This window comes from Pleuronectes platessa, chromosome 7 (genome assembly GCF_947347685.1).
Source record: "Pleuronectes platessa chromosome 7, fPlePla1.1, whole genome shotgun sequence".
NCBI classification, from domain to species: domain Eukaryota; kingdom Metazoa; phylum Chordata; class Actinopteri; order Pleuronectiformes; family Pleuronectidae; genus Pleuronectes; species Pleuronectes platessa.
Window position 1 is genome coordinate 1,297,231 of NC_070632.1, and position 24,630 is coordinate 1,321,860.

The 24,630-nt window shown below is 47.3% G+C and overlaps 2 protein-coding genes and 1 long non-coding RNA gene across 3 annotated transcripts in view; 1 reads left to right on the top strand and 2 right to left on the bottom strand.

Annotated features, from left to right (window-relative positions):
• The window catches only part of LOC128444271 (NACHT, LRR and PYD domains-containing protein 12-like), a 330,858-nt gene that overhangs the window by 296,171 nt on the left and 10,057 nt on the right, over nt 1-24,630 (bottom strand). The gene's annotated exons all lie outside the window — the stretch shown is intronic.
• LOC128444319 (uncharacterized) lies at nt 20,398-23,318 on the bottom strand. Its single transcript, XR_008339142.1, has 3 exons — nt 23,099-23,318; nt 20,965-21,043; nt 20,398-20,864 (listed from the first exon to the last, which is right to left on the bottom strand). It is a non-coding gene; the product is annotated as an uncharacterized LOC128444319 (long non-coding RNA).
• Nucleotides 22,435-23,959, top strand: LOC128444304 (zinc finger protein 277). Its single transcript, XM_053426705.1, has 2 exons — nt 22,435-23,296; nt 23,426-23,959. Exons 1-2 carry the CDS (start codon nt 23,079-23,081, stop codon nt 23,604-23,606), a joined length of 399 nt encoding a protein of 132 aa, XP_053282680.1. The 5' UTR covers nt 22,435-23,078; the 3' UTR covers nt 23,607-23,959.

Consider the following 24,630-nt stretch of genomic DNA (forward strand, 5'->3'; position numbering starts at 1 on the left):
ATGTGTCTGTGGTAGAACTTGTCTGTGGTAGAACTTGTCTGTGGTAGAATGTGTCTGTGGTAGAATGTGTGTCTGTGGTAGAATGTGTCTGTGGTAGAATGTGTCTGTGGTAGAACGTGTGTCTGTGGTAGAATGTGTCTGTGGTAGAATGTGTGTCTGTGGTAGAATGTGTCTGGTAGAATGTGTCTGTGGTAGAACTTGTCTGTTGTAGAATGTGTCTGTGGTAGAATGTGTGTCTGTGGTAGAACTTGTCTGTGGTAGAATGTGTCTGTGGTAGAATGTGTCTGTGGTAGAACTTGTCTGTGGTAGAACTTGTCTGTGGTAGAATGTGTGTCTGTGGTAGAACTTGTCTGTGGTAGAACTTGTCTGTGGTAGAATGTGTCTGTGGTAGAATGTGTCTGTGGTAGAACTTGTCTGTGGTAGAACTTGTCTGTGGTAGAACTTGTCTGTGGTAGAACGTGTCTGTGGTAGAACGTGTCTGTGGTAGAACGTGTCTGTGGTAGAACGTGTCTGTGGTAGAACGTGTCTGTGGTAGAATGTGTCTGTGGTAGAATGTGTCTGTGGTAGAATGTGTCTGTGGTAGAATGTGTCTGTGGTAGAATGTGTCTGTGGTAGAATGTGTCTGTGGTAGAATGTGTCTGTGGTAGAACTTGTCTGTGGTAGAACTTGTCTGTGGTAGAACTTGTCTGTGGTAGAACGTGTCTGTGGTAGAACGTGTCTGTGGTAGAACGTGTCTGTGGTAGAACGTGTCTGTGGTAGAATGTGTCTGTGGTAGAATGTGTCTGTGGTAGAATGTGTCTGTGGTAGAATGTGTCTGTGGTAGAACGTGTCTGTGGTAGAACGTGTCTGTGGTAGAACTTGTCTGTGGTAGAACTTGTCTGTGGTAGAACTTGTCTGTGGTAGAACGTGTCTGTGGTAGAATGTGTGTCTGTGGTTGAACTTGTCTGTGGTAGAATGTGTCTGTGGTAGAACTTGTCTGTGGTAGAACTTGTCTGTGGTAGAATGTGTCTGTGGTAGAATGTGTGTCTGTGGTAGAACTTGTCTGTGGTAGAATGTGTCTGTGGTAGAATGTGTGTCTGTGGTAGAATGTGTCTGTGGTAGAATGTGTCTGTGGTAGAACGTGTGTCTGTGGTAGAATGTGTCTGTGGTAGAATGTGTGTCTGTGGTAGAATGTGTCTGGTAGAATGTGTCTGTGGTAGAACTTGTCTGTTGTAGAATGTGTCTGTGGTAGAATGTGTGTCTGTGGTAGAACTTGTCTGTGGTAGAATGTTTCTGTGGTAGAATGTGTGTCTGTGGTAGAATGTGTCTGTGGTAGAATGTGTCTGTGGTAGAACGTGTGTCTGTGGTAGAATGTGTCTGTGGTAGAATGTGTGTCTGTGGTAGAATGTGTCTGGTAGAATGTGTCTGTGGTAGAACTTGTCTGTGGTAGAATGTGTCTGTGGTAGAACTTGTCTGTGGTAGAACTTGTCTGTGGTAGAACGTGTCTGAGGTAGAACGTGTCTGTGGTAGAACGTGTCTGTGGTAGAACTTGTCTGTGGTAGAACGTGTCTGTGGTAGAATGTGTGTCTGTGGTAGAACTTGTCTGTGGTAGAATGTGTCTGTGGTAGAACTTGTCTGTGGTAGAACTTGTCTGTGGTAGAATGTGTCTGTGGTAGAATGTGTGTCTGTGGTAGAATGTGTCTGTGGTAGAATGTGTCTGTGGTAGAACGTGTGTCTGTGGTAGAATGTGTCTGTGGTAGAATGTGTGTCTGTGGTAGAATGTGTCTGGTAGAATGTGTCTGTGGTAGAATGTGTGTCTGTGGTAGAACTTGTCTGTGGTAGAATGTTTCTGTGGTAGAATGTGTGTCTGTGGTAGAATGTGTCTGTGGTAGAATGTGTCTGTGGTAGAACGTGTGTCTGTGGTAGAATGTGTCTGTGGTAGAATGTGTGTCTGTGGTAGAATGTGTCTGGTAGAATGTGTCTGTGGTAGAACTTGTCTGTGGTAGAATGTGTCTGTGGTAGAACTTGTCTGTGGTAGAACTTGTCTGTGGTAGAACGTGTCTGAGGTAGAACGTGTCTGTGGTAGAACGTGTCTGTGGTAGAACTTGTCTGTGGTAGAACGTGTCTGTGGTAGAATGTGTGTCTGTGGTAGAACTTGTCTGTGGTAGAATGTGTCTGTGGTAGAACTTGTCTGTGGTAGAACTTGTCTGTGGTAGAATGTGTCTGTGGTAGAATGTGTGTCTGTGGTAGAATGTGTCTGTGGTAGAATGTGTCTGTGGTAGAACGTGTGTCTGTGGTAGAATGTGTCTGTGGTAGAATGTGTGTCTGTGGTAGAATGTGTCTGGTAGAATGTGTCTGTGGTAGAACTTGTCTGTTGTAGAATGTGTCTGTGGTAGAATGTGTGTCTGTGGTAGAACTTGTCTGTGGTAGAATGTGTCTGTGGTAGAATGTGTGTCTGTGGTAGAATGTGTCTGTGGTAGAATGTGTCTGTGGTAGAACGTGTGTCTGTGGTAGAATGTGTCTGTGGTAGAATGTGTGTCTGTGGTAGAATGTGTCTGGTAGAATGTGTCTGTGGTAGAACTTGTCTGTGGTAGAATGTGTCTGTGGTAGAACTTGTCTGTGGTAGAACTTGTCTGTGGTAGAACGTGTCTGTGGTAGAACGTGTCTGTGGTAGAATGTGTCTGTGGTAGAATGTGTCTGTGGTAGAATGTGTCTGTGGTAGAATGTGTCTGTGGTAGAACGTGTCTGTGGTAGAACGTGTCTGTGCAAGAACTTGTCTGTGGTAGAACTTGTCTGTGGTAGAACGTGTCTGTGGTAGAATGTGTGTCTGTGGTAGAACTTGTCTGTGGTAGAATGTGTCTGTGGTAGAACTTGTCTGTGGTAGAACTTGTCTGTGGTAGAATGTGTCTGTGGTAGAATTTGTGTCTGTGGTAGAACTTGTCTGTGGTAGAATGTGTCTGTGGTAGAATGTGTGTCTGTGGTAGAATGTGTCTGTGGTAGAATGTGTCTGTGGTAGAACGTGTGTCTGTGGTAGAATGTGTCTGTGGTAGAATGTGTGTCTGTGGTAGAATGTGTCTGGTAGAATGTGTCTGTGGTAGAACTTGTCTGTTGTAGAATGTGTCTGTGGTAGAATGTGTGTCTGTGGTAGAACTTGTCTGTGGTAGAATGTGTCTGTGGTAGAATGTGTGTCTGTGGTAGAATGTGTCTGTGGTAGAATGTGTCTGTGGTAGAACGTGTGTCTGTGGTAGAATGTGTCTGTGGTAGAATGTGTGTCTGTGGTAGAATGTGTCTGGTAGAATGTGTCTGTGGTAGAACTTGTCTGTGGTAGAATGTGTCTGTGGTAGAACTTGTCTGTGGTAGAACTTGTCTGTGGTAGAACGTGTCTGTGGTAGAATGTGTCTGTGGTAGATCGTGTCTGTACCTTGGCGTCCCCTCTGAGGCCGGGCTGCAGGAGGTGGGGGAGCTTGGAGTTCCTGAACGGGACGTGGAGGATGTTGCTCTTCAGAGCTCTGAACACCTGAGGGACAAATAACAAGATGTTCATGCTCCTCAGGGACGACAGAGGACATCAGACATGTGGACAGGAGGAGGTGAGGAGGACTCTACTTCTTCACACTAAGTATTGATTTGATTTCCAGCATCAGACCAGTGAGGTCCCAGTGTGTGGCTCTACCTGTCCCAGTGCCATCAGAGACTTATTGATGGCGGCTGCCTCCACCAGCCTCTGACCCTCAGGGTCAGTGTGCCGTCAGACCCGAGACCTGGTCTGAACCTTCCACCTCCAGCGCCACCACCAGGTGAGAGCGAGAACTGAAGAGGAGGAAGAGTGACAACAGATCAAACTTGTGATTCCATGTTGGTGCAAAGTGGATCTGCAGAACCTCTGAGTGTTCATCTTGGTGGAGGAGATCTTCCTGATCTTCTCTCCCGTCTCCATGAAGCTGAGGATGTCCTCCTCAGTCCGGACCCGGATCTGCGTGAGTCCCGGGACCGACTCCGACTTCCCTCGGACTCGAATGTCCAGAGCGGCGCCGTCGCTTTGGGTCAAAAGGTCGTTCAAGGTGTCGTTGTAAATCTCCAGCATGGAAATCTGAAAAAGACAAGAGTTTAATGATCCGTGAGGAGAAAACAGAGCAAAGAACTTCAGGTAGAAACACTGAACAGATAAACACATGGAGTTCTGTTCTATATATTTTCAATATATTCAATGAAAGGGACATTTTGTTTTAATATTCCATTTAAAGTCACGCAGCACAAAGTGAAGACAAATCCTCCACGTTGAGTCAGAGAGGAGAACAACAGGAGGATTTAGATTTGTTCCACGTTGAAGAAAACGTTCATATAATGAGAATAAACCCCGGGAGGAGAAGTGGTTCTGTCTGGAGCTCTTCTCCTTCTGGACCGAAGATCTTTCACCATCTCATCTCAAACTGCTTCTACTAAACATAAATATCATCTTCATCTGAACTTCAGAGACTTTTCCCACAAATCCTCTCGAACCTGAAACCAGAGCAGAGGTTGAGGAATGTGCATCAACTGGATGTGATGGTGAATGAATGAAATCCACTGATAAATAATCCATAATAAATGTATTGATCTGCTGTCAGGCTGTTTATCTCATCTCATCTCATCGTCATCCGCTTATCCGGGGTCGGGTCGCGGGGGGAGCAGCTCAAGCAGGGGGCCCCAGACTTCCCTTTCCCGGGCCACATTGACCAGCTCTGACGGGGGGATCCCGAGGCGTTCCCAGGCCAGTGTTGAGATATAATCTCTCCACCTAGTCCTGGGTCTTCCCCGAGGTCTCCTCCCCACTGGACGTGCCTGAAACACCTCCCAAGGGAGGCGCCCAGTGGGCATCCTTACCAGATGCCCGAACCACCTCAGCTGACTCCTTTCTAAGTAAAGGAGCAGCGGCTCTAATCCGAGTCCCTCACGGATGACTGAGCTTCTCACCCTATCTCTAAGGGAGACGCCAGCCACCCTTCTGAGAAAACTCATCTCGGCCGCTTGTACCCGCGATCTCGTCCTTTCGGTCATCACCCAGCCCTCATGACCATAGGTGAGGATAGGAACGAAGATCGACCGGTAGATCGAGAGCTTTGCCTTGCGGCTCAGCTCTCTTTTCGTTACAACGGTGCGGTAAAGCGAACACAATACCGCCCCCGCTGCTCCGATTCTCCGGCCAATCTCACGCTCCATAGTACCCTCACTCGCGAACAAGACCCCGAGGTACTTGAACTCCTTCACTTGGGCTAAGGACTCATTTCCTACCCGGAGTAAGCAATCCATCGGTTTCCTGCTAAGAGTCATGGCCTCAGATTTAGCGGTGCTGATCCTCATCCCAGCCGCTTCACACTCGGCCGCCAGCCGATCCAGTGAGTGCTGAAGGTCAAAAGCCGATGATCCAATGAGGACCACATCATCCGCAAAAAGCAGTGACGAGATCCTCAGACCACCGAACTGCAACCCCTCCCCACCACGACTACGCCTCGATATCCTGTCCATGTATATCACAAACAGGATTGGTGACAAGGCGCAGCCCTGGCGGAGACCAGCACCCACTGAGAACGAAACTGACTGGCTGCCGAGGACCCGAACACAGCTCTCGCTTTGGGAGTACAGGGATTGGATGGCCCTGAGGAGAGACCCCCTTACCCCATACTCCCGCAGCACCTCCCACAGTTTCTCCCGGGGGACCCGGTCATACGCCTTCTCCAGATCCACAAAACACAAGTGGACCGGATGGGCATACTCCCAGGCCCCCTCCAGGATCCTTGCGAGAGTGAAGAGCTGGTCCGTAGTTCCACGTCCGGGGCGAAAACCGCATTGTTCCTCTTCAATCTGAGGTTCGACGATCGGCCGAACCCTCCTTTCCAGCACCTTGGAGTACACTTTACCAGGGAGGCTGAGAAGTGTGATACCCCGATAATTGGTACACACTCTCTGGTCCCCCTTTTTGAACAGGGGAACCACCACCCCGGTTTGCCACTCCTTTGGCACTGTACCCGACTCCCACGCGATGTTGAATAGGCGTGTCAACCATGACAGCCCCTCAACACCCAGAGCCTTTAGCATTTCTGGCTGGATCTCATCAATCCCTGGGGCTTTGCCACTGCGGAGATGTTTGACTACCTCAGTGACCTCCACCAGGGAAATTGACGACGAAACACCATCAACCTCGAGCTCTGCCTCCAACATAGAGGGCGTGTTATTCGGATTCAGGAGTTCCTCAAAGTGTTCCTTCCAACGTCCGACGACCTCCTCAGTTGAGGTCAACAGAGTCCCATCCTTACTGTACACAGCTTGGATGGTTCCCCGTTTCCCCCTCCTGAGGTGCCGGATAGTCTTCCAGAAACACTTTGGTGCCGACCGAAAGTCCTTCTCCATGACCTCTCCGAACTTCTCCCACACCCGCTGCTTAGCCTCCGACACGGCAGCAGCTGCAGCCCTTCGGGCCTGTCGGTACCCTGCAACCGAGTCAGGAGTCCTCCAGGATATCATATCCCGGAAGGCCTCCTTCTTCAATCGGACGGCTTCCCTGACCACCGGTGTCCACCACGGTGTCCGAGGGTTACCGCCCCTTGAGGAACCTAAGACCCTGAGGCCACAGCTAGCCGCCGCAGCTTCAGCAATGGAGGCTTTGAACACCGCCCACTCCGGCTCAATGTCCCCAACCTCCACAGGAATGCCAGAAAAACTCCGCCGGAGGTGTGAGTTGAAGATACCTAGGACGGGGGCCTCCTCCAGACGTTCCCAGTTCACCCGCACTACTCGTTTGGGCTTACCAGGTCTATCCGGAAATTTCCCCCATTCCCTGATCCAACTCACAACCAGATGGTGGTCGGTTGACAGTTCCGCCCCTCTCTTTACCCGAGTGTCCAAAACATGCGGCCTCAGATCAGATGACACGATCACAAAATCGATCATTGATCTTCGGCCTAGGGTACTCTGGTACCAGGTACACTTATGAGCACCCTTATGTTCGAACATGGTGTTTGTTATGGATAATCCATGACTAGCACAGAAGTCCAATAACAAACGACCGCTCGGGTTCAGATCAGGGAGGCCGTTCCTCCCCACCACGCCTCTCCAGGTATCTCCATCGTTGCCCACGTGGGCGTTGAAGTCACCCAGCAGAACTACGGAGTCCCCTACTGGAGCCCCATGCAGGACTCCATTCAGGGTCTCCAAGAAGGCCGAGTACTCTGAGCTGCTGTTTGGTGCATACGCACAAACAACAGTCAGAGTTTTCCCCCCTACAACCCTTAGGCGGAGGGAGGCGACCCTCTCGTCTACCGGGGTAAACTCCAACACCGCGGCGCTCAGCCGGGGATTTATGAGTATCCCTACACCCGCCCGGCGCCTCACGCCCTTGGCAACTCCGGAGAAGAATAGAGTCCAACCCTTATCCAGGAGTACGGTACCAGAGCCGAGACTGTGCGTGGAGGTAAGCCCCACCAGATCTAACTGGTAGCGCTCCACCTCCCTCACAAGCTCCGGTTCCTTTCCCCACAGCGAGGTGACGTTCCACGTCCCCAGAGCCAGCTTCTGCCGCCCGGGTCTGGTCCGTCGAGACCCCTGACCTTCGCTGCCACCCATGTGGCTGCGCACCCGACCCCAACGGGTCTTCCCACAGGTGGTGGGCCCATGAGATGAAGAGAGGGGGGGTGCCACGTAGTTTGTTCGGGCTGTGCCCGACCGGGCTCCGTGGCAAACCCGGCCACCAGGCGCTCGCCATCGAGCCCTCCGGCTGGGCCTAGCTCCAGACGGGGGCCCCGGGCTTCCTCCGGGCTGGGTCCCATCTCCTCTTGTATCGATATTCATTGAGGGTTTTTGAACCATTCTTAGTCTGGCCCCTCACCTGAGACCACTCTGCCATGAGAGACCCTACCAGGAGCACAAGGCTCCAGACAACACAGCCCTCAGGTTCACAGGGACACGCAAACCTCTCCACCACGATAAGGTGACGGTTCCAGGAGAGGCTGTTTATATTGAGACATATTGATCAGATGTAGAATTTCATTATGAGCACAAACTTTTCCTTATAAGTGGGTTAGGGTTTGTATGAAACGTCCTCGGGTCAGTTTTATATTAAATATGTAAAATGTATATTAAACAGTTTCCTCAGAGACTTAAAGATGCTCTGCTCTTCATCGACTCTTCTTCATCCTGTAAATGTCTCATTCACTTTTCTTCTGCTGGTTTCCATTATGTCAAACTGGTGATTTTGTTCTTGTACCTGCACCAAGGACGAGATGTTTCCACCAGTTTGTTTGAAGAGGAAAGAAAAGCTGAGTCATGATTCCAGTGAAGTCGGTGGAAGGATGTTTATTGAGCATTAAAGCAGAGACAAGTAGAAACAGAACTTTTCTCTCTGAGATGTTTTTCTTCTCGTTACATCTGGTTTGTCACAGAGGAAATGATCCATGTGTTTGACTCATAGACTGAATATAAAGGCTTTGACTGGGATGTGCTGCTGTTATACTGCAGCGCCACCTGTGGGTCAAAAGTAGAAAAGCCACCACCGCTCTGCACCTGATGCAGAAATGAAAACGTCCCATTTTTAAGTCCAGAGTTTTGATCTTTTGTGTCAAAGACAAAACTCTGATTTTAAACTCAAAGTGATTTCAATGTGTTTAACTTTGTGTTGAACTAAATCAATTTGTGACGTGAATCCAGGAACTTTAAGATCATAAACAAACATATACACAGAATGTGGTTCTACACACATGGAGACACACTGAGGGACAAAGGTGGACAATAATAAAGACAAACTTAAACACACTGTATGTGACTCTTTATAGAGGGTTTATATATTCTGCTTGTGTTGTGTCATTTCAATAAACACATTCTTCATGTGAATAAACACAATCGGGGCAGGAAGGTTGCTGGTTTGAATCCGGTTCAGATGGGGTCTTCCTGTGTGGAGTCTGCATGTTCTCCCCGTGTTTTCTCCAGGTGCTCCGGCTTCATCTCACAAACACATGCAGATTAGGGGTTGTGTAGATTGGAGACTACACACAAGCTGCTGCTGCTTCAGCCTCTGGATCCTCAGGACACAGCTCAGCCTCCGTCCACACACACTGTCCTCTTCACACTGTCCTCTTCACACTCAGCTCCACAAAGATCCCCTCCACCTGTTGAGAGAAGAAGACATCAGTGTCACAGAGACTCACTTCATCAGCTGTGAGTCAGTGATGCAGCTCATCCAGTAGAAAGAGCAGCAGGGACTTCAGTCCTGTTCAGAGGTGGAGCAGCTTCCTCTCTGCTTCATGTTCACGTGTTGGAATGAACACGCTAAGAGCTCAGTGTGTGTCCTCTGCATGTCAAAGTGCAGAGTGGACACCTGAGAGGTGGATTTACTGCTGTTACAGGTGAAGCCATGTTTCACTGTGTGTTGATGAACATCTGCTTCTGACAAACTGGGACCAGAGGAGACAGATGGACCTCAGCAGAGGTTCTACTCTGTATAAAGAGCTCCTGGTTACCATGTGATGAGGAGAGGCTTCAGTCCCACTGATCTCAGAGCTGTGACAGAGATCCACCTGATCAGTTCTTCACTGATGAAGTGAGAGGACAAACTGTCTCAGATCAGATGAAGACGACACCGTCTCTGTCCCTCGTGTGAGGCTGTCAGCTGTGGTCCAGCTTGTGTAAGTTACAGCGCCCCCTGGTGGCATCTGGTAAAAATATATTACGTGACCACGACATAATAACGTGTGAACGAGATAAATCTCACTGTCTCTGAGGACACACACTGTCTCTGAGGACACACACTAACTTTACGGACACACACTGACTCTGAGGACACACACTGTCTCACTGTCTCTGAGGACACACACTGACTCTGAGGACACACACTGTCTCTGAGGACACACACTGTTTCACTGTCTCTGAGGACACACACATGGACCTGTCTCCAGGAGGCTGAGGTCATCTGGTGTTTTGGTGACAGGATGAGTCTGGAGACATTGAGATGTTCTGGGTGAGTAAGAGATCAACTGAACCAACCAGACGTTGATTTAAACTTCCCTTATCCGTCCCTTTAAGGAGAGTGTGCACCACACAACAGTGTAGAGTCACTGTGGTCAGTGGGCGGAGCTTCTATACTGGTTGATCTCCAACTTAACCTGGAGCAGGTTAGCTGTCATCAGAAGTTACCATGGTGATTGACCTCGTTAAGAAGTGGACGAGCTTCGTAGAACTGAAAAAACTAAACCTGAAGTTAACCTGATAACCACAAATCCTGCTTGGTAGCACAGACCCTGGATCTGTGATACTGACTGTGTTTAGAAACATACTGATGAAAGCAGCGTGGACTGACTCCAACCATCTACTGACCTCAGAGTCTCCAGGCGACAGGTTGGACTCTGCTGAAGATCAAGCAGCTCCTTCACTCCTGAGTCCAGCAGGTAGTTTAGTCTCAGATCCAGTTCTCTCAGATGAGAGGGGTTTGACCTCAGAGCTGAAGCCAGAGAAGAACAGCTGATCTCTGTCAGACTGCAGCTCCACAACCTGGATAAAGAAATATGAATGTTAGAATGTGTCCTCCTGTTGTTGTTGATCGTCATCATGTCAACACAGACTCTCAACATGCTGCTGACCTCAGTCCAGTCTGTGACCTGAAGATAAATATCAGATGAGACATGTTGGACCATTGTTTCATTCATCAGCTTCTTCTCTGTGTGTTGGTCACTGAGCAGGTTTGTGTAATTAAACACTGTTTAAAGTAGGGATGGCTCCTGATGTCACTTCCTGTTTGTTTCTATACTTATCAACTGTCCAACGTGTTTCAATAAGAATGTGTCTTATTTTGAAAACCTGAGGAGGACGAGTGCTCGGCCTCAGTCCACATGTTATTTACTGACACTTTCTTAGTGATCAGGAGCAGGTGAGTGCAGGTGAATGGAGTTGATGAGGTGGACGTGACTGACAGGCTGGGTGAGTGACAGATGACTGAGGGACAGTGAGCAGAGCACAACTGAGACAATTTAAATAAATAATGACCCAATAAGAAAGAAAGTCTGAAAAGTGAAGAAGGATTTAAGGACCTCAGAGTCTCCAGTCGACAGTTTGGACTCTCCAGTCCAGAACACAGCAGCTTCACTCCTGAATCCTGCAGCTTGTTGTAACTCAGATCCAGTTCTCTCAGATGTGAGGGGTCTGACTTCAGAGCTGAGGCCACGACTTCACAGTGAGTCTCTGAGAGTCCACAACCACCGAGTCTGTAATTAAAGAAAATATCAAATCTGTGAGAATTAAATCAGAAAACACAACATTCATACAAAACGTGATCATGTGACCCTCACCCTGGTAAATCCCCTCTTTGTTAAAAACTCCTCAAGAGAATCCTTTCAGATTTGGTTCAAGCGTTCATTCAGACTAACAGAGGAACTCATTAGATTCAGGTGGTCAGAGGTCAAAGGTCAAGGTCACAGAACATGTTCATGGCCTCTTGAACATGATATCTCAAGTCTGTCTTCAGGGGATTTCTTCACATTTTGACTCAAAGACGAACTGATTAGATTTCAGTGGTCAAAGGTCAAAGGTCACAGTGACCTCATATTGTTGTGAAGTCAACATGTCAGGAACCTGGAGGGACGGACACTGCACTGGTTGGTGGTGGAGGACAAACGCAGAGTGGGAACTCTAGTTTGACATCAAAGAAGAATAAACTATATTTCTTATTATTATAAATAATAAGATATATTATATTAAGAAATACATAATAATTATTCTTATTATGGTTGGTGGTGGAGGACAAGCGAAAGAACAAAATTAACATTTAAAATAACAGTCATTATTTCTAACCATGTCAATGTCTTGACTATAATTTCTAATCATTTTGCAATTCATTTGATAAATAAAAGTGTGAGTTTTCATGGAAAACACGAAATTGTCTGGGTGACCCCAAACTTTTGAACGGTAGTGTATAGATATCTATATCACACAGTATATACAATAACCTCCCTTGGACCCCACATGGTCGTATGTCTGAACCCTTAAACTCCAGCACAGTGATCACATTGGATTTCACTCTCCACATCTGATCTAGTTGTTCTCATATGTACATGAGAACAATGAGAATGTATATGTACATAATAATAATAACTTTATCACACACACACACACACACACACACACACACTCCACTGATTGAACGTGTTATTGATCATGTCTGGACTCACACAGCCTTCCTGCAGTTCCTCACAGCTGGGATCAGTCTCCGTCGACCCTGGTCTGATGTGTTGAACTTCTCCAGGTTCAACTCATCCAGAACCTCCTCTGACATCTGCAGCATGTAGGCCAGAGCTGAGCAGTGGATCTCAGAGAGTTTCTCCTTTGATCTGTTCTCTGACGTCAGGAACTGTTTCATCTGCTGATGAACTGAGTGGTCGTTCATCTCAGTCAGACAGTGGAAGATGTTGATGCTTCTGTCAGGAGAAATGTCATCACTCTTCATCTTCTTCAGGTTGTTGATGACTCTCTGGATGATCTCTGGATTGTTCCCTGTCCGACCCAGCAGGCCTCCTAAGACTCTCTGGTTGGACTCCAGACTGAGGCCGTGAAGGAAGCGAACAAACAGGTCCTGATGACCATTTGTACTGGTGAGGGATTTCTCCATGGTTCTCTTCAGGACATCATCAAGGGTACCCCATGTGTTCCCATATGTTCCCAAGAAGTTGTTGAGTTCTTCTGTGTTCCTCTCGGTGTAACAGTGGAACATGTAGACTGCAGCCAGAAACTCCTGAACGCTCAGATGAACAAAGCAGTAGACTGATTTCTGGAAGATCACACACTCTCTTCTGAAGATCTCAGTACAAACTCCTGAGTACACCGAGGCCTCTGTGACATTAAGACCACACCGCTCCAGGTCTTCTTGGTAGAACATGATGTTTCCTTCCTCCAGATGTTTAAGTGCCAGCCTCCCCAGCTTCAGGAGAACGTCCCTGTCAGCCTCCGTCAGCTGCTGTGGACTCGTCTCATGTCCCTCACCGTACTTGTTGTTCTTCCTCTTTGTCTGAACCAGCAGGAAGTGTGAGTACAGGTCAGTCAGGGTCTTGGGCAGCTCTCCTCTCTGGTCTGTGGTCAACATGTGCTCCAGAACTGTAGCACTGATCCAGCAGAAGACTGGGATTTGACACATGATGTGGAGGCTCCTGGACGTCTTGATGTGTGAGATGATTCTGCTGCACAGCTCTTCATCACTGAACCTCCTCCTGAAGTACTCGTCCTTCTGGGCCTCAGTGAAGCCTCGTACTTCTGTGACCCTGTCAACACATGCAGGAGGGATCTGATTGGCCGCCGCAGGTCTGGAGGTTATCCAGACGAGAGCCGAGGGAAGCAGATTCCCCCGGATGAGGTTTGTCAGCAGCACGTTGACTGATGACCTCTGTGTGACCTCAGACACAAGCTCCCTGTGGTTGAAGTCCAGAGAAGGTCTGCTTTCATCCAGGCCGTCAAAGATGAACAAAGGTTTACAGACAGCGAGCGTCTCTGCAGTGAGCTTCTGTAACGCTGGATGGAAAACATGGAGCAGCGTGAGAAGACTGTGCTGCTGGTCCTTCACCAGGTTCAGCTCCCTGAACGAAAGCACAGCCAGCAGACCCACATCCTGGTTCTCTAAACCCTCTGCCCAGTCCAGAGTGAACTTCTGCACCGAGAAGGTTTTTCCAACGCCAGCGACGCCGTTGGTCAGGACGACTCTGATGCTGCTCTGCTGGTCAGTGGAGGCTTTAAAGATGTCGTGGACCTTGATGGGAGTGTCCTGGAGGATCTTCTTCTTGGAAGCCGTCTCAAGCTGCCTCACCTCATGTTGAGTATTAACCTCTTCACTCTGTCCCTCTGTGATGTAGAGCTCAGTGTAGATCCTGTTGAGGAGGGTTCTACTTCCTGTTTCATCACTTCCTTCAGTCACATGTTCACATCTCCTCCTCACACTGAGCTTATGTTCATCTGAAACCTCCTGCAGACCACGATCTGCTGAAAGACAAGAAACAATGTGAGAGACAGAGAATCTGAGAATCTGCTGATTGTTTTCATCAGATACAGAAAAACTACAGAAAATAAGACTTTTTAACTTTGTGCTTTTCTAACGATGTTAAATGTTGATGCTGTATGAAGGAACAAAATAAAACCACATGTGCTGTTGTCAGAAGTGAAGACATCAGCAGACACATGTACAGTGCTGCTCTGACCGGCTGTCTGACCTCCAGCTCCTGTTCTGGATCTTTGTCCACACTGGGGACAGGAGGAGTCTCCTGAAGAACCAGACTGGTCCCAGTATGAGGTGATGCACTGTCTGCAGAACCAGTGTCCACAGCTGGTGGAGACTGGATCCTTCAGGACGTCCTGACACGAAGCACAGCAGGACGACTGCTCCTCCTCAGAAACATGACTCCTCTTCCTCTCCCTGTGAAGACATGTCCTGATAACTCACATGTCACAGTCACAGGTTGTCATCACTTCTGTCAAGGAGGTTTTGTGTTCACCCAGTATGTTTGTGTGTTGGTTGGTTCGTTAGTGGGATTATAAAAAACAACAGATTACCAGTAAACTTGGTGGAAGGTTGTGGTCTGTGAAACCAGATCAGGGGGGGGGGGTCTTTCACAGACCAGTTCAGAGGACTGATGTTTACCAGTGTGTGGAATTTGGTGCAGATCCAAATCCAAATGAGTCTCTAGTGGATTTCAAAGTGGTTTCATAAGGAGCGTGTTGGTTCTTGGTGGAGGTCTGGGGTCGTATTTATAAAGGATTGAGTAAGATTCTTACTAAAAGTGTGCGTACGCAAAAGCTAATTCTAATAAAACCGTACGCACGAACACAATTAAATAATTAAATGCTGCTCCTGACCAATGGGTTTCCACCGTGAGTCCTGATCAAGCGATGTGAAGAGGAAGTGAAACTTTCTGACACTGACATCGAGGTGTTCGTGAGTGAGGTGAAGAGCGACTTTATGGAACAGCAGTGATGTCACTAATAAAGAAAACACACTGACACTCTGCCGCTGCTTTGGATAACACAATGTGTGGATAACACAATGTGTGAGATCACGCAGATCCCCGCACCACTGTCACGGTGCATTATTTATTTAGAACATCTGTGGATCCTTGCCTCCACTCTGGGATATTATTTGGGAAAATTTCTTAATTTCTTTTAAGTGATCTCCTGTGCGCTCTGTGGCACACACAGTGTTAGAAGATATTATTAAAAACTATTAATGACTCGGCTCCGTTGTTAAATCGAATCTGAACGTAATTCGCTTTAAGATGTTTTATATATGTTTTAATAAAAAGGTTTGTGTGCGCGAGCAAAACTAAGCTGTTGGTTTTAATGTAAATGATGAAGTGGATCAATAATCTGCTTCAGTTCATCACCTCACGTCTGCAAAACGTTCGTATCAGTCAGAGTTTGTTTAGATATACGTCAAGTTCGTTTTTATAAATCCCAACTTGGGCGTGAGAAGTGAGGTACGCACGTTTCAGACCCTGTTTTGTGCGTAACGGTTATAAATCCGACCCCTGAGGTCTTTGAGTGATTCTGAGAGATTAGTCACCAACTTCAATGAAGCTGTGTCCTAATGCAGGGGCCACACTAGAGGAAACTAGATCCTCTTCAGAGCAGGTCCCAGTAGAAACAGTCTCTTACTCTGTGGGTGAGGGTCCAGGTTCATTACTGAAGTCTGGAGGAGGTTCCATGGACCAGTCACTCTTCAGAGACAGACAGCTGGACCCTGGAGACTCTGCTCTGTCCTCTTCCTCCTCATAAACACTCATCTTCAGTCTGAGAGGAAAAACACTGTGAGCTCAAACACACACAATGAAGCCAGGTAGTAAACTCAGTGTTTCTTTAACCTGAGACAGTTGTAGGTTTAATGTGTTGGACTCAGCCAATCACAGCGTCGAGTCAAACTGTTGATTGACTGACAGAAGTTCATCCTGAATCTTCTTCTCTCTAAAGTCCACAAGTAGAAAACTGACCCAGAGTCAGTGACAGTGAAACAATATGAATGAATAATATAAATGTTGCTGAACACTCACCAGCCTCAGACTTCACGTCTCCTCCGTCTGCTCCTTGAAGTTAGAACCAGTCTGAACACTTTCACTGGAGGCTCCTCCCCCTCTCTGCAGGTACTGGAAATCACATGACTCTGGGTGTGACTGTGTGTGTGACTGTGTGTGTGTGTGTGTGTGTGTATGTGTGTTGTGTTCACACTCACCTGCTCACATTCCTTCCTTCTGCTCGTCAAGGTAAAAATGGAGTCTGACCTGCTGAACCAGTTCACTCTTGAAAATTAAATGAATACACTTGACTCTGGGTGTGACTGTGTGTGTGTGTGTGTGTGTGTGTGTGTGTGTGTGTGTTGTGTTCACATGAAGCTAACCCTAACCCATGTTTCCTCCTGTGATTTGAAGGTTGTCATATTTGGTGTTGGAGCTGAATGTGTGACTCCATCTGCAGAACTCTGCCACGTCAGGTCACATTTATACATCATCGTGAATATTAATTATTAGTCACATGTCAGAACTGATAAGATGCACATACCAGGTATTTACAAGCAAATCCACCCACTGTAATAAGTATGAGGTCTAGATCTCATCAGTGTAGATCAGCAATACATAAATACATGTAGAACAACTACAAGTTTACATGAGGCAGAGAGAGAGAGAGAGAGAGAGAGAGAGAGGGGGGGAAGAGAGAGAGAGAGAGAGAAAGAGAGAGAGGGGGGAGAGAGAGAGACAGAGAGAGAGAGAGAGAGAGAGAGACAGAGACAGAGAGCGAGAGAGGGGGGGAGAGAGAGAGAGAGAGAGAGAGAGAGACAGAGAGAGAGAGCTATCTAAGTGATGTCCACATCTTCTCTCAAATAGGCCGATCGCTCTGATCCCAAGTTGATGAAGTTGACGGAGGACTTCCTGCTCGGCCTCGTTCAACCTGAACCGTTCACGTCTGGAGACGACGGGTCCACGAGTCAGTTTAATAAAAACCAAACAAACCAAATACAAGTGGACAGTGGACATGAAGCTGCTGGACGTCAAAGAACAGGTTCGACTCAGAGCCGTTTAAAAAGTCTCTTTAATTTACATGTTCACAGAAGTTTTCATGAAGGTTTTCTGTTGATTCTCAGCTTGTAACATTTCATCTTTTTCATATTAACTAACAGGGATGTTTCACTGAGAGCATCAGATTTGAATCTCCACAGAAGATAAGAGATCAAACTTCTATTTGCTGAATGAGTTTTGTAAAGTTCTTCTTTGACAGACCAGTGGCTCAGCGGATCAGCTGGCCAGTCTGTCGTTCAGGTAGTTGGACGTCTTTGCGTCCTGCAGCATGGTTTTGGTGACGTGGTCCAGTTTCTGCTGGTAGGCCAGTCTGTAGCGGCTGTACACGTCCTCGCAGTGCGTCAGCAGGCGCTTCACGTGCACAGTGACGCTGCTGGGAGCGCCCTCCAGTCTGAAACCACAAAGACACACAACGTGAGCTGAGGTCAGAAGGTCGTCTCATGAAGGACCAGGTCGGCGTCTCACTTCTTGAAAATGTCCTCGAACAGGCTGGAGGTCAGCGGGCGGTGGCGTTTCAGCTCCTCCAGGTAAACGAAGTCTCCTTTCAGAATCACCTTCTGGAACAGAACCTCGGCCCAGTCGGGACTGACGCCGTACGCCTCCGACACCACAAACACCTGCCGCACAAAACACACAACTTCTGTTGGAGCTGCGGCTCCTTCCACATCGTGCACTTTACTTCTCAAGAGTCTTCTAACGGTCAGAAGACTCCACGCTGCGTCACCACATCACCACACTCACACAATGTGTTTTCTAAACATCAACAGACTGAAGGTTGTGAAAGTGTTTCAGTGAAGCAGGAACAGGAAGTGACCTGGTAGCATCGCGGCAGCTGGACGAGCGTGTTCAGCAGCACCGCAGGTCGCAGGTTGATGACACGTACGTCTGAGCCCTGGTTCAGGAAGTGGAGCTGAAGAGCGACTAGCTTAGCTGTGAGGACACAGCGAGTCGCCTGACGCACACACAAGTCCTAGACACACACACACACACACACACACACACACACACACACACACACACACACACACACACACACAGTTAATAACTCTCTGTAGACATTTTACACCAGGGCCACGTTCCATTCAGCTGCTTCTGTTCTTTGAATCCTTTCCACTCATCCCCTCGTGTCTGACCTGATGTAGTCTCCAGGATTTTCCTTGCCACCCATCATGGTGTAGGTCTTCCAGCAGGAGCGTGAGGGTTCTGATCCTCTCTCGGGCCTCCTGCTGGCCGGCCTCCTGCTCAGCCAGGTTCTGGTTCAGGTGCTGGACCACGTCGCCCAGGTAGTGGACCTCTCTGTCCAGGAAGCTGTTCCTCTGGAAGAGATGGTCCACTTCCTTCTCTTTGGTCTGGAGCTGCAGCCTCAGACCCTCGAGGAGCCGGTCCCGCTCCAGCAGCGCCCTGCAGGACCAAAGATAACTCATCTGAACTGAAGGGGACACGTGCATTCTGTAGCTTTAAGAACTTTCTACAACACAAAACATGGAATTTCTGCCACAAGAACAGATTCAACCAGTAAAACACTGAATGAAGCAGCTTCACGAGAGCTCAGCTGGATTCTCTGATCATTCAAGATCCTGACGTTGGTGTGAGGTCAAAGGTCAGTGTGACCTGATAACACATTCAACATGATTCAGGTTGTCACTCACAGATGAACTGATCACAGGTCAGAGGTCACAGTGACGTCATGTGAGTCTAGAGACACAACCACAGTGAGATGTTTCTAGTTGAACTAAACCAGTTCCAGTGTAAATGGTCTCTGACCTGAAGGAGTTGAGGTCGGTGTAGTCCTGGTCTCCGCTGGGAGGCGCCTGCAAGAACTGAGAGGTCGAGGACAGATCTGTTCAGTTTAAATAACAATAAAAACGATATTTCAAACAGCTGCTCACAGTCACAGCTGGACCCAGGACACTTTGTGTGGCTCCTCCTCCTCCTCCTCCTCCTTCTGGTTCTTGAGTTTGTATGTCACTCTTTAAAGACAGGATTTCTACGATGTGACTGCCAGGGGACGCTGCCTCCTCCTCCGCCTGAAAACATCACAAACAACAACTTATTAGGAGGAGAAGCTGTTTTTCAGCTCAGATTTTCTCTATCGTTGCTTCACGTAGCCTCCAAGGAACAAGAGGAGCATCTCTACCTGCATGGTTCAGGCTCTGGTTCCGCCTCTGGTTCAGGCTCTGGTTCAGGCTCTGGTTCAGGCTCTGGTTCAGGCTCTGGTTCAGGCTCTGGTTCCGCCTCTGGTTCAGGCTCTGGTTCAGGCTCTGGTTCCGATTCTGGTTCAGGCTCTGGTTCAGGCTCTGGTTCCGCCTCTGGTTCAGGCTCTGGTTCAGGCTCTGGTTCCGCCTCTGGTTCAGGCTCTGGTTAAGGCTGACATTTATAACAAATCAAAAATTACTCAGTTAATATCAGTGACACATTAAATGAGCTCAGAGAAACAGAAATGTTTTATGTGTCTTTACAGATCCAGGTTTTACAGAAGCTCCTCGACTCTGACGGACATTATGTCAAATAAAGATTAAATCTGTTTTATTCTGAAACATTCGACTCGTTCTTTCTCATCTGAGGTGAATGTTGTCTGTGCTGCTGCTGCTGACCACCAGGGGCAGCGTCTTCCTCTCATGTGGATATTTACAAGCAAGTATTTAGTTACTTTGAAGTTGCAAAGTTAATATGGTACTTTTACTTTAGTACATATTATCAATTTATTTTTTTAGGGCACTACTACAACATGAAAGTTGAGTTAAAGTCCAGATTTTTCTTCCAAAATGATCTCAAATTTAAAAATAATCTAAAATTGACATTGTTTCCAACTGACAACGTTCAGAACAAATAGAACAACACACGTCTGGTCACTGTCACAACAATTTTTATTGGATGATGGATTTAAAAAAACGTATACGAAAAATAGAGATTCATTTGTAGCTTTAAAGCTTCCGGTGGTTCGATTCCGAGCAGCTGTTTGGCCCTTTTCAAACCAGGAGGACATCATCATCACCATCATTATCTTTATTCTTCTGTGGAGCAGCTGCAGGACGTTCTGTCTGAGTGTCAGTTGATTAGAGTTAGAACCGACACAAGATGTAAACACACAGTTTTCTCTGAGCTAACATGGAAAAATGTTGAGTTTATCAAGGAATCCGCAGAGGAACAATTATTGTAAAGTTTAAAATGATTCATATCAATGGCTGCTAATAGAAAAGGATATTTACTAAATTGACTAGGTTGAAATTCCACTTACGAGGTCCAATGATTGTTTTTGTGATTTTAAACATCACGAATTTGATAAAACCAAACATCTTCCACAGGAGCCACTGACCTCAACACTGACCTCAACACTGACCTCAACACTGACCTCAACACTGACCTCGGGCGTCTGACACGTTGGTTTGTGGACTGAAGTAAAGAAACTCAGCTGGAGGAGTCTTTGGAAATGGCCTCCACGAAGACATGAGGATTGCGATGGTGCAGATGATGGTGAAGACTGAGAACGCCACCAGACAAAAGCAGTTGATCACCGCAGCAGCAAACCTCCACTCGCTGCAGACCGTCTCCTCCTCGTCCCGCCCCCGGAAACGCCCGGCGATGTACCTGACCTCCTCCAGGATCTGGTTAAGCTCCGCCTCCAGCATTGAGCTCCCTCCCGCTCCGACTCTTCTTCCGCCCCCCTGCTCTCAGCACATCCTCCTCGCCAGCCATGCCGCCTCCCACCAGCTGCGGACACAGGAGCTCTGGTTCGGGGGGCGTGGCTTAGTGCAAACCCTCCACGCCCTGGAATCCATTGGTTACCTGTGGGTGGCGTCGCAGTGACCCCCGGCTGACGCTGAGCTGAGGCACCAGGAGAGAAGATATGTGAGAAGCTTCAACTTCAAGGTGACGGAGGGATGAAGGACGAGAAGACAGATGAGACACTGACGGAGGTTCTCACCGATCAGAGGAACAGAGTCTGACGTCATGATCTCAGCCACGAGCAGCATGAAGAGCGTCAGAGAGCAACACGGTGACACCTGCACAGACGTGAACCAGTTAAACCAGCGACTGGAGCTGGGATCCACCTGCGTGACCTTTGTGTGACCAACATTAGGACCTTGTGTGAGGGGGTGAGGAGGTCAGAGGTCAGAGGTTATTTACACAGAAAGGAACCAGATCAATAAAAACACCAGAACCAAGAAAAAGCTCATGATCTGAGACGCACACACAAAGACACACAACCTGAGGATCTTTAAACACGTCACATTGTTGATGTGGTGATTTCAGTTTGGCTCCAGGATCCTGTTCAGTGATTTCCTCTGAGCGTGAACGGGTTAATTAACGACTTCTGTTAATCGTGTAGAACGAGACAAATTCAAACCAGTCGGGAGCAGAGGGACACACCAGTAGATCACATGGAATCTTCTCTGTGCAGCTCAGATGGCTTGTAACAGGATAACTGTTCACACTGGTCCTAAATATCATAAATCATATTGTTAAGCTGGTTTTCTGATAACTTAATATATATTAATCACCAATAAAAGGCTCAAACTGTTATTCTGGATCTTTGCTAAGAGTCTGGTAACATCACACATTATTCAAGGAGACGTCTCACTCATGAGTCTTGTGAGACTTTGGTTGTTTCATGGAGACAAAGGTGGAAACGTGAGCGAGAGAGAAGAAGCTAAATAAAGTAGAACCCAGTGAGGTTCCTCTGGTGAGAGTCAGTGGAGACGGCTTCATGCTGCTGACTCAGCTCCTCTCCTCTCTCAGGTACTTGTTCTACTGGAAAGTAGAATTTGTACTTACTCAATTTGGAATTTAATTGAAACTTTGTCTTCAAACGACTCTGAAAACAATTTGTTCTTCCAGAGAAACAAGAGAACTACTTCCTGCTGTGTGACGTTCTTCCAGAAGACCGACTCCTCCGAGAGAGGCTCCAACAGAAACGACTGGTGAGTCCAACCAATCAGATTCTGTGGATAAACACACACTCCCTGTCCTCGGGGTTTGGTTTAGGAGGAGGACTTCTTCTTCTTCTTCTGTGGTGTTTCCTCAGTGTGGTTTCTCTTGGCAGGAGGAGGTGCTGGAGCAGCAGCAGCAGGAGAGAGACGACGGCAGCTTCCAGCGTCTCTGCATGTTCTGCAGCGACGAGTTCGCTGGAAACAGGTTCTTCACATGAAGCTTTAAATAAAAACACCTCCTGATGGAACATGAACCAGAAATACAAATGAAACATGAAATATATTGGTTATATTTCAGGATTTACTCTGAAAATCAGGGGAAAGAAATCCAGAATCTACTTTTTCCATGAGAGCAGAACCGATGTTACATGAATATATTAAAATAATCAAGTAATAGATGTTTTAAATAAATATACTGTCAGTTATATTTATTTATATATATATATATTATATTTAGATCTACACACACATGAAGGTAAATCAGGAGGAGCTGAACCTGAACCACTTGCAGAACCAGAACCGCTCTGCTCCGAGTCCACTGACGTGTCCAGGACTTAAATATGTGTGAATATTATGAAGCAGGTTTGAATTCTGTTCACGACTTGATGTGTCGCACCTCAAAGGAAACTGAGACCTTGGTTTGTTTTGTTATCAGAATCTCAAATCCTCACCTCGGTCTTCATTTGATTTCCTGTTGTGTAGTGAGCTTTACAACAACTGAAGCTTTGTGGGGTTTTGTTATTGTGTTGTTTGTTTCAGGACTCACACGACTTCGATCTTCACAAGCTGAGGACAGAACTCAGTGAGTGAAACATCAGCAACCTCCAGAACCTGCATCATCTGTGACATGAGATCTTTGTCTTCAGGCAGTTCAACAGATTACACAACTGTTTGTTCTTCTACACAAGAGAAGCAACAACAGTTTGTAGTCAGAAGAGAAGCAGGACACGAAACTCTTCAGTCCCTAAATCACAATGTGAAACCAAAACCAACCAGATCCACAGAAACTGAAGAGAAACACGTGAAGCTTCAGACTCGGATCAGAACTCGAGTCTTGATTCACAGATTCACAGACGATGCAGATTGAAATGCAGACGTTTGAATATTGATGAGACGCTCTGTGTTCACCTCTCGCTGTCTGCTCCTCTCAGACCTCAGGTTCTACCAGCAGGTCAAACTGGTGAACTTCATCCGGAGGCAGATCCACCAGAGCCGCTGCTACGGCTGCGAGGGGAAGTTCCTCTCCAGAGCCGACGTGCTGCGCCACATCGCGGCTGCAGGTCACGTGATGAAGCTGCCAGACGTGTCCACCTGGGACCAGCCGCAGTGCGTCCAACACCAGTTCATGTCTTCATGGTTCAGTTGTTTCCCAGTGGGGGGGGGGGGGGGGGGGTCACTGCTCCTTCATCCTTATGAACTCAGGAGTGAACGTCTCTGTGGTCCTTCTCTCCTCAGGTATTACTTCCCCACGTATGAGAACGACGCCCTCTTGTGTTCGTTATCTGACAGTGACGAGGCTGAAAGTGAGGAGACGAGTCACGGCGAGGACGTCCCGGTGATCGCAGAGGACGTGTCCAACCTCAGAGCCCTGAGACAGACCAGCGTCCTCAACCAGCTGCTGAAGAAGAGAAGCTAGGACGAGGGACAGACAGCGGAGTGAAGACGTCTTCCTCTTTTCTTCTGGACTCTTCTTCACTCGCACTTTGTGAAAAGACAAACTGACCCGACGCAGCCGGAACGTGAACTTCAACACTTTACTTCACACAAATGTTCATTCAGTCAATAAAGAGGATGATCGTCATCAGAAGAACTTTATTACTTTCAGTACAAATAATACTGGGACCAGTGGAACCAGTAAGTTTGTCTGTTTACAAACGAGAATTCAGAACCAAACTAAAAGAGATGAATATGATTCTGTGTAATAAACCATGAGGTTGAAACCTGGTCCAGGGTCAGTTTGTCTTCTACTGGTTCTTCACTGGTGAGATGTTCTGCTTCACTTTCCCGAGAGCAACCTGTCACACACACACACACACACACACACACACACACACACACACACACATCCACATCTCTGTGTAAACTGACTCCTCATGTCGTTTTGATGAACCTCTGTCAGGTCACATGTGTCTCATTTGGATCCACAGTGAAGTATTTAAAGATGTTTCTTCTGTAAAACATCAGAAAGCCATGTGGTCGCCCTCAATCCAATCAGTGAGCTCCATTAACTGCACCAGATCAAATCCAATCTGTTCCCAAACCAGCCAGAACCGGACTGAAGATAAGAGTTTAATGATCCTGAGGAGAAAACAGAGCAAAGAACTTCAGGTAGAAACAATGAACAGATAAACACATGGAGTTCTGTTCTATGTGTTTTCAATATGTTCAATGAAAGGGACATTTTATTTTAATATTCCATTTAAAGTCACGCAGCACAAAGTGAAGACAAATCCTCCACGTTGAGTCAGAGAGGAGAACAACAGGAGGATTCAGATTTGTTCCACGTTGAAGAAAACGTTCATATAATGAGAATAAACCCCGGGAGGAGAAGTGGTTCTGTCTGGAGCTCTTCTCCTTCTGGACCGAAGATCTTTCACCATCTCATCTCAAACTGCTTCTACTAAACATAAATATCATCTTCATCTGAACTTCAGAGACTT

Bases quoted from the DNA above. Each gene is read 5' to 3' on its own strand.
- LOC128444304 (XM_053426705.1), top strand. From the start codon at position 23,079: ATGAGACGCTCTGTGTTCACCTCTCGCTGTCTGCTCCTCTCAGACCTC. The intron at 23,297-23,425 runs GTGCGTCCAACA...TTCTCTCCTCAG, and splicing joins TCCACCTGGGACCAGCCGCA to GTATTACTTCCCCACGTATG.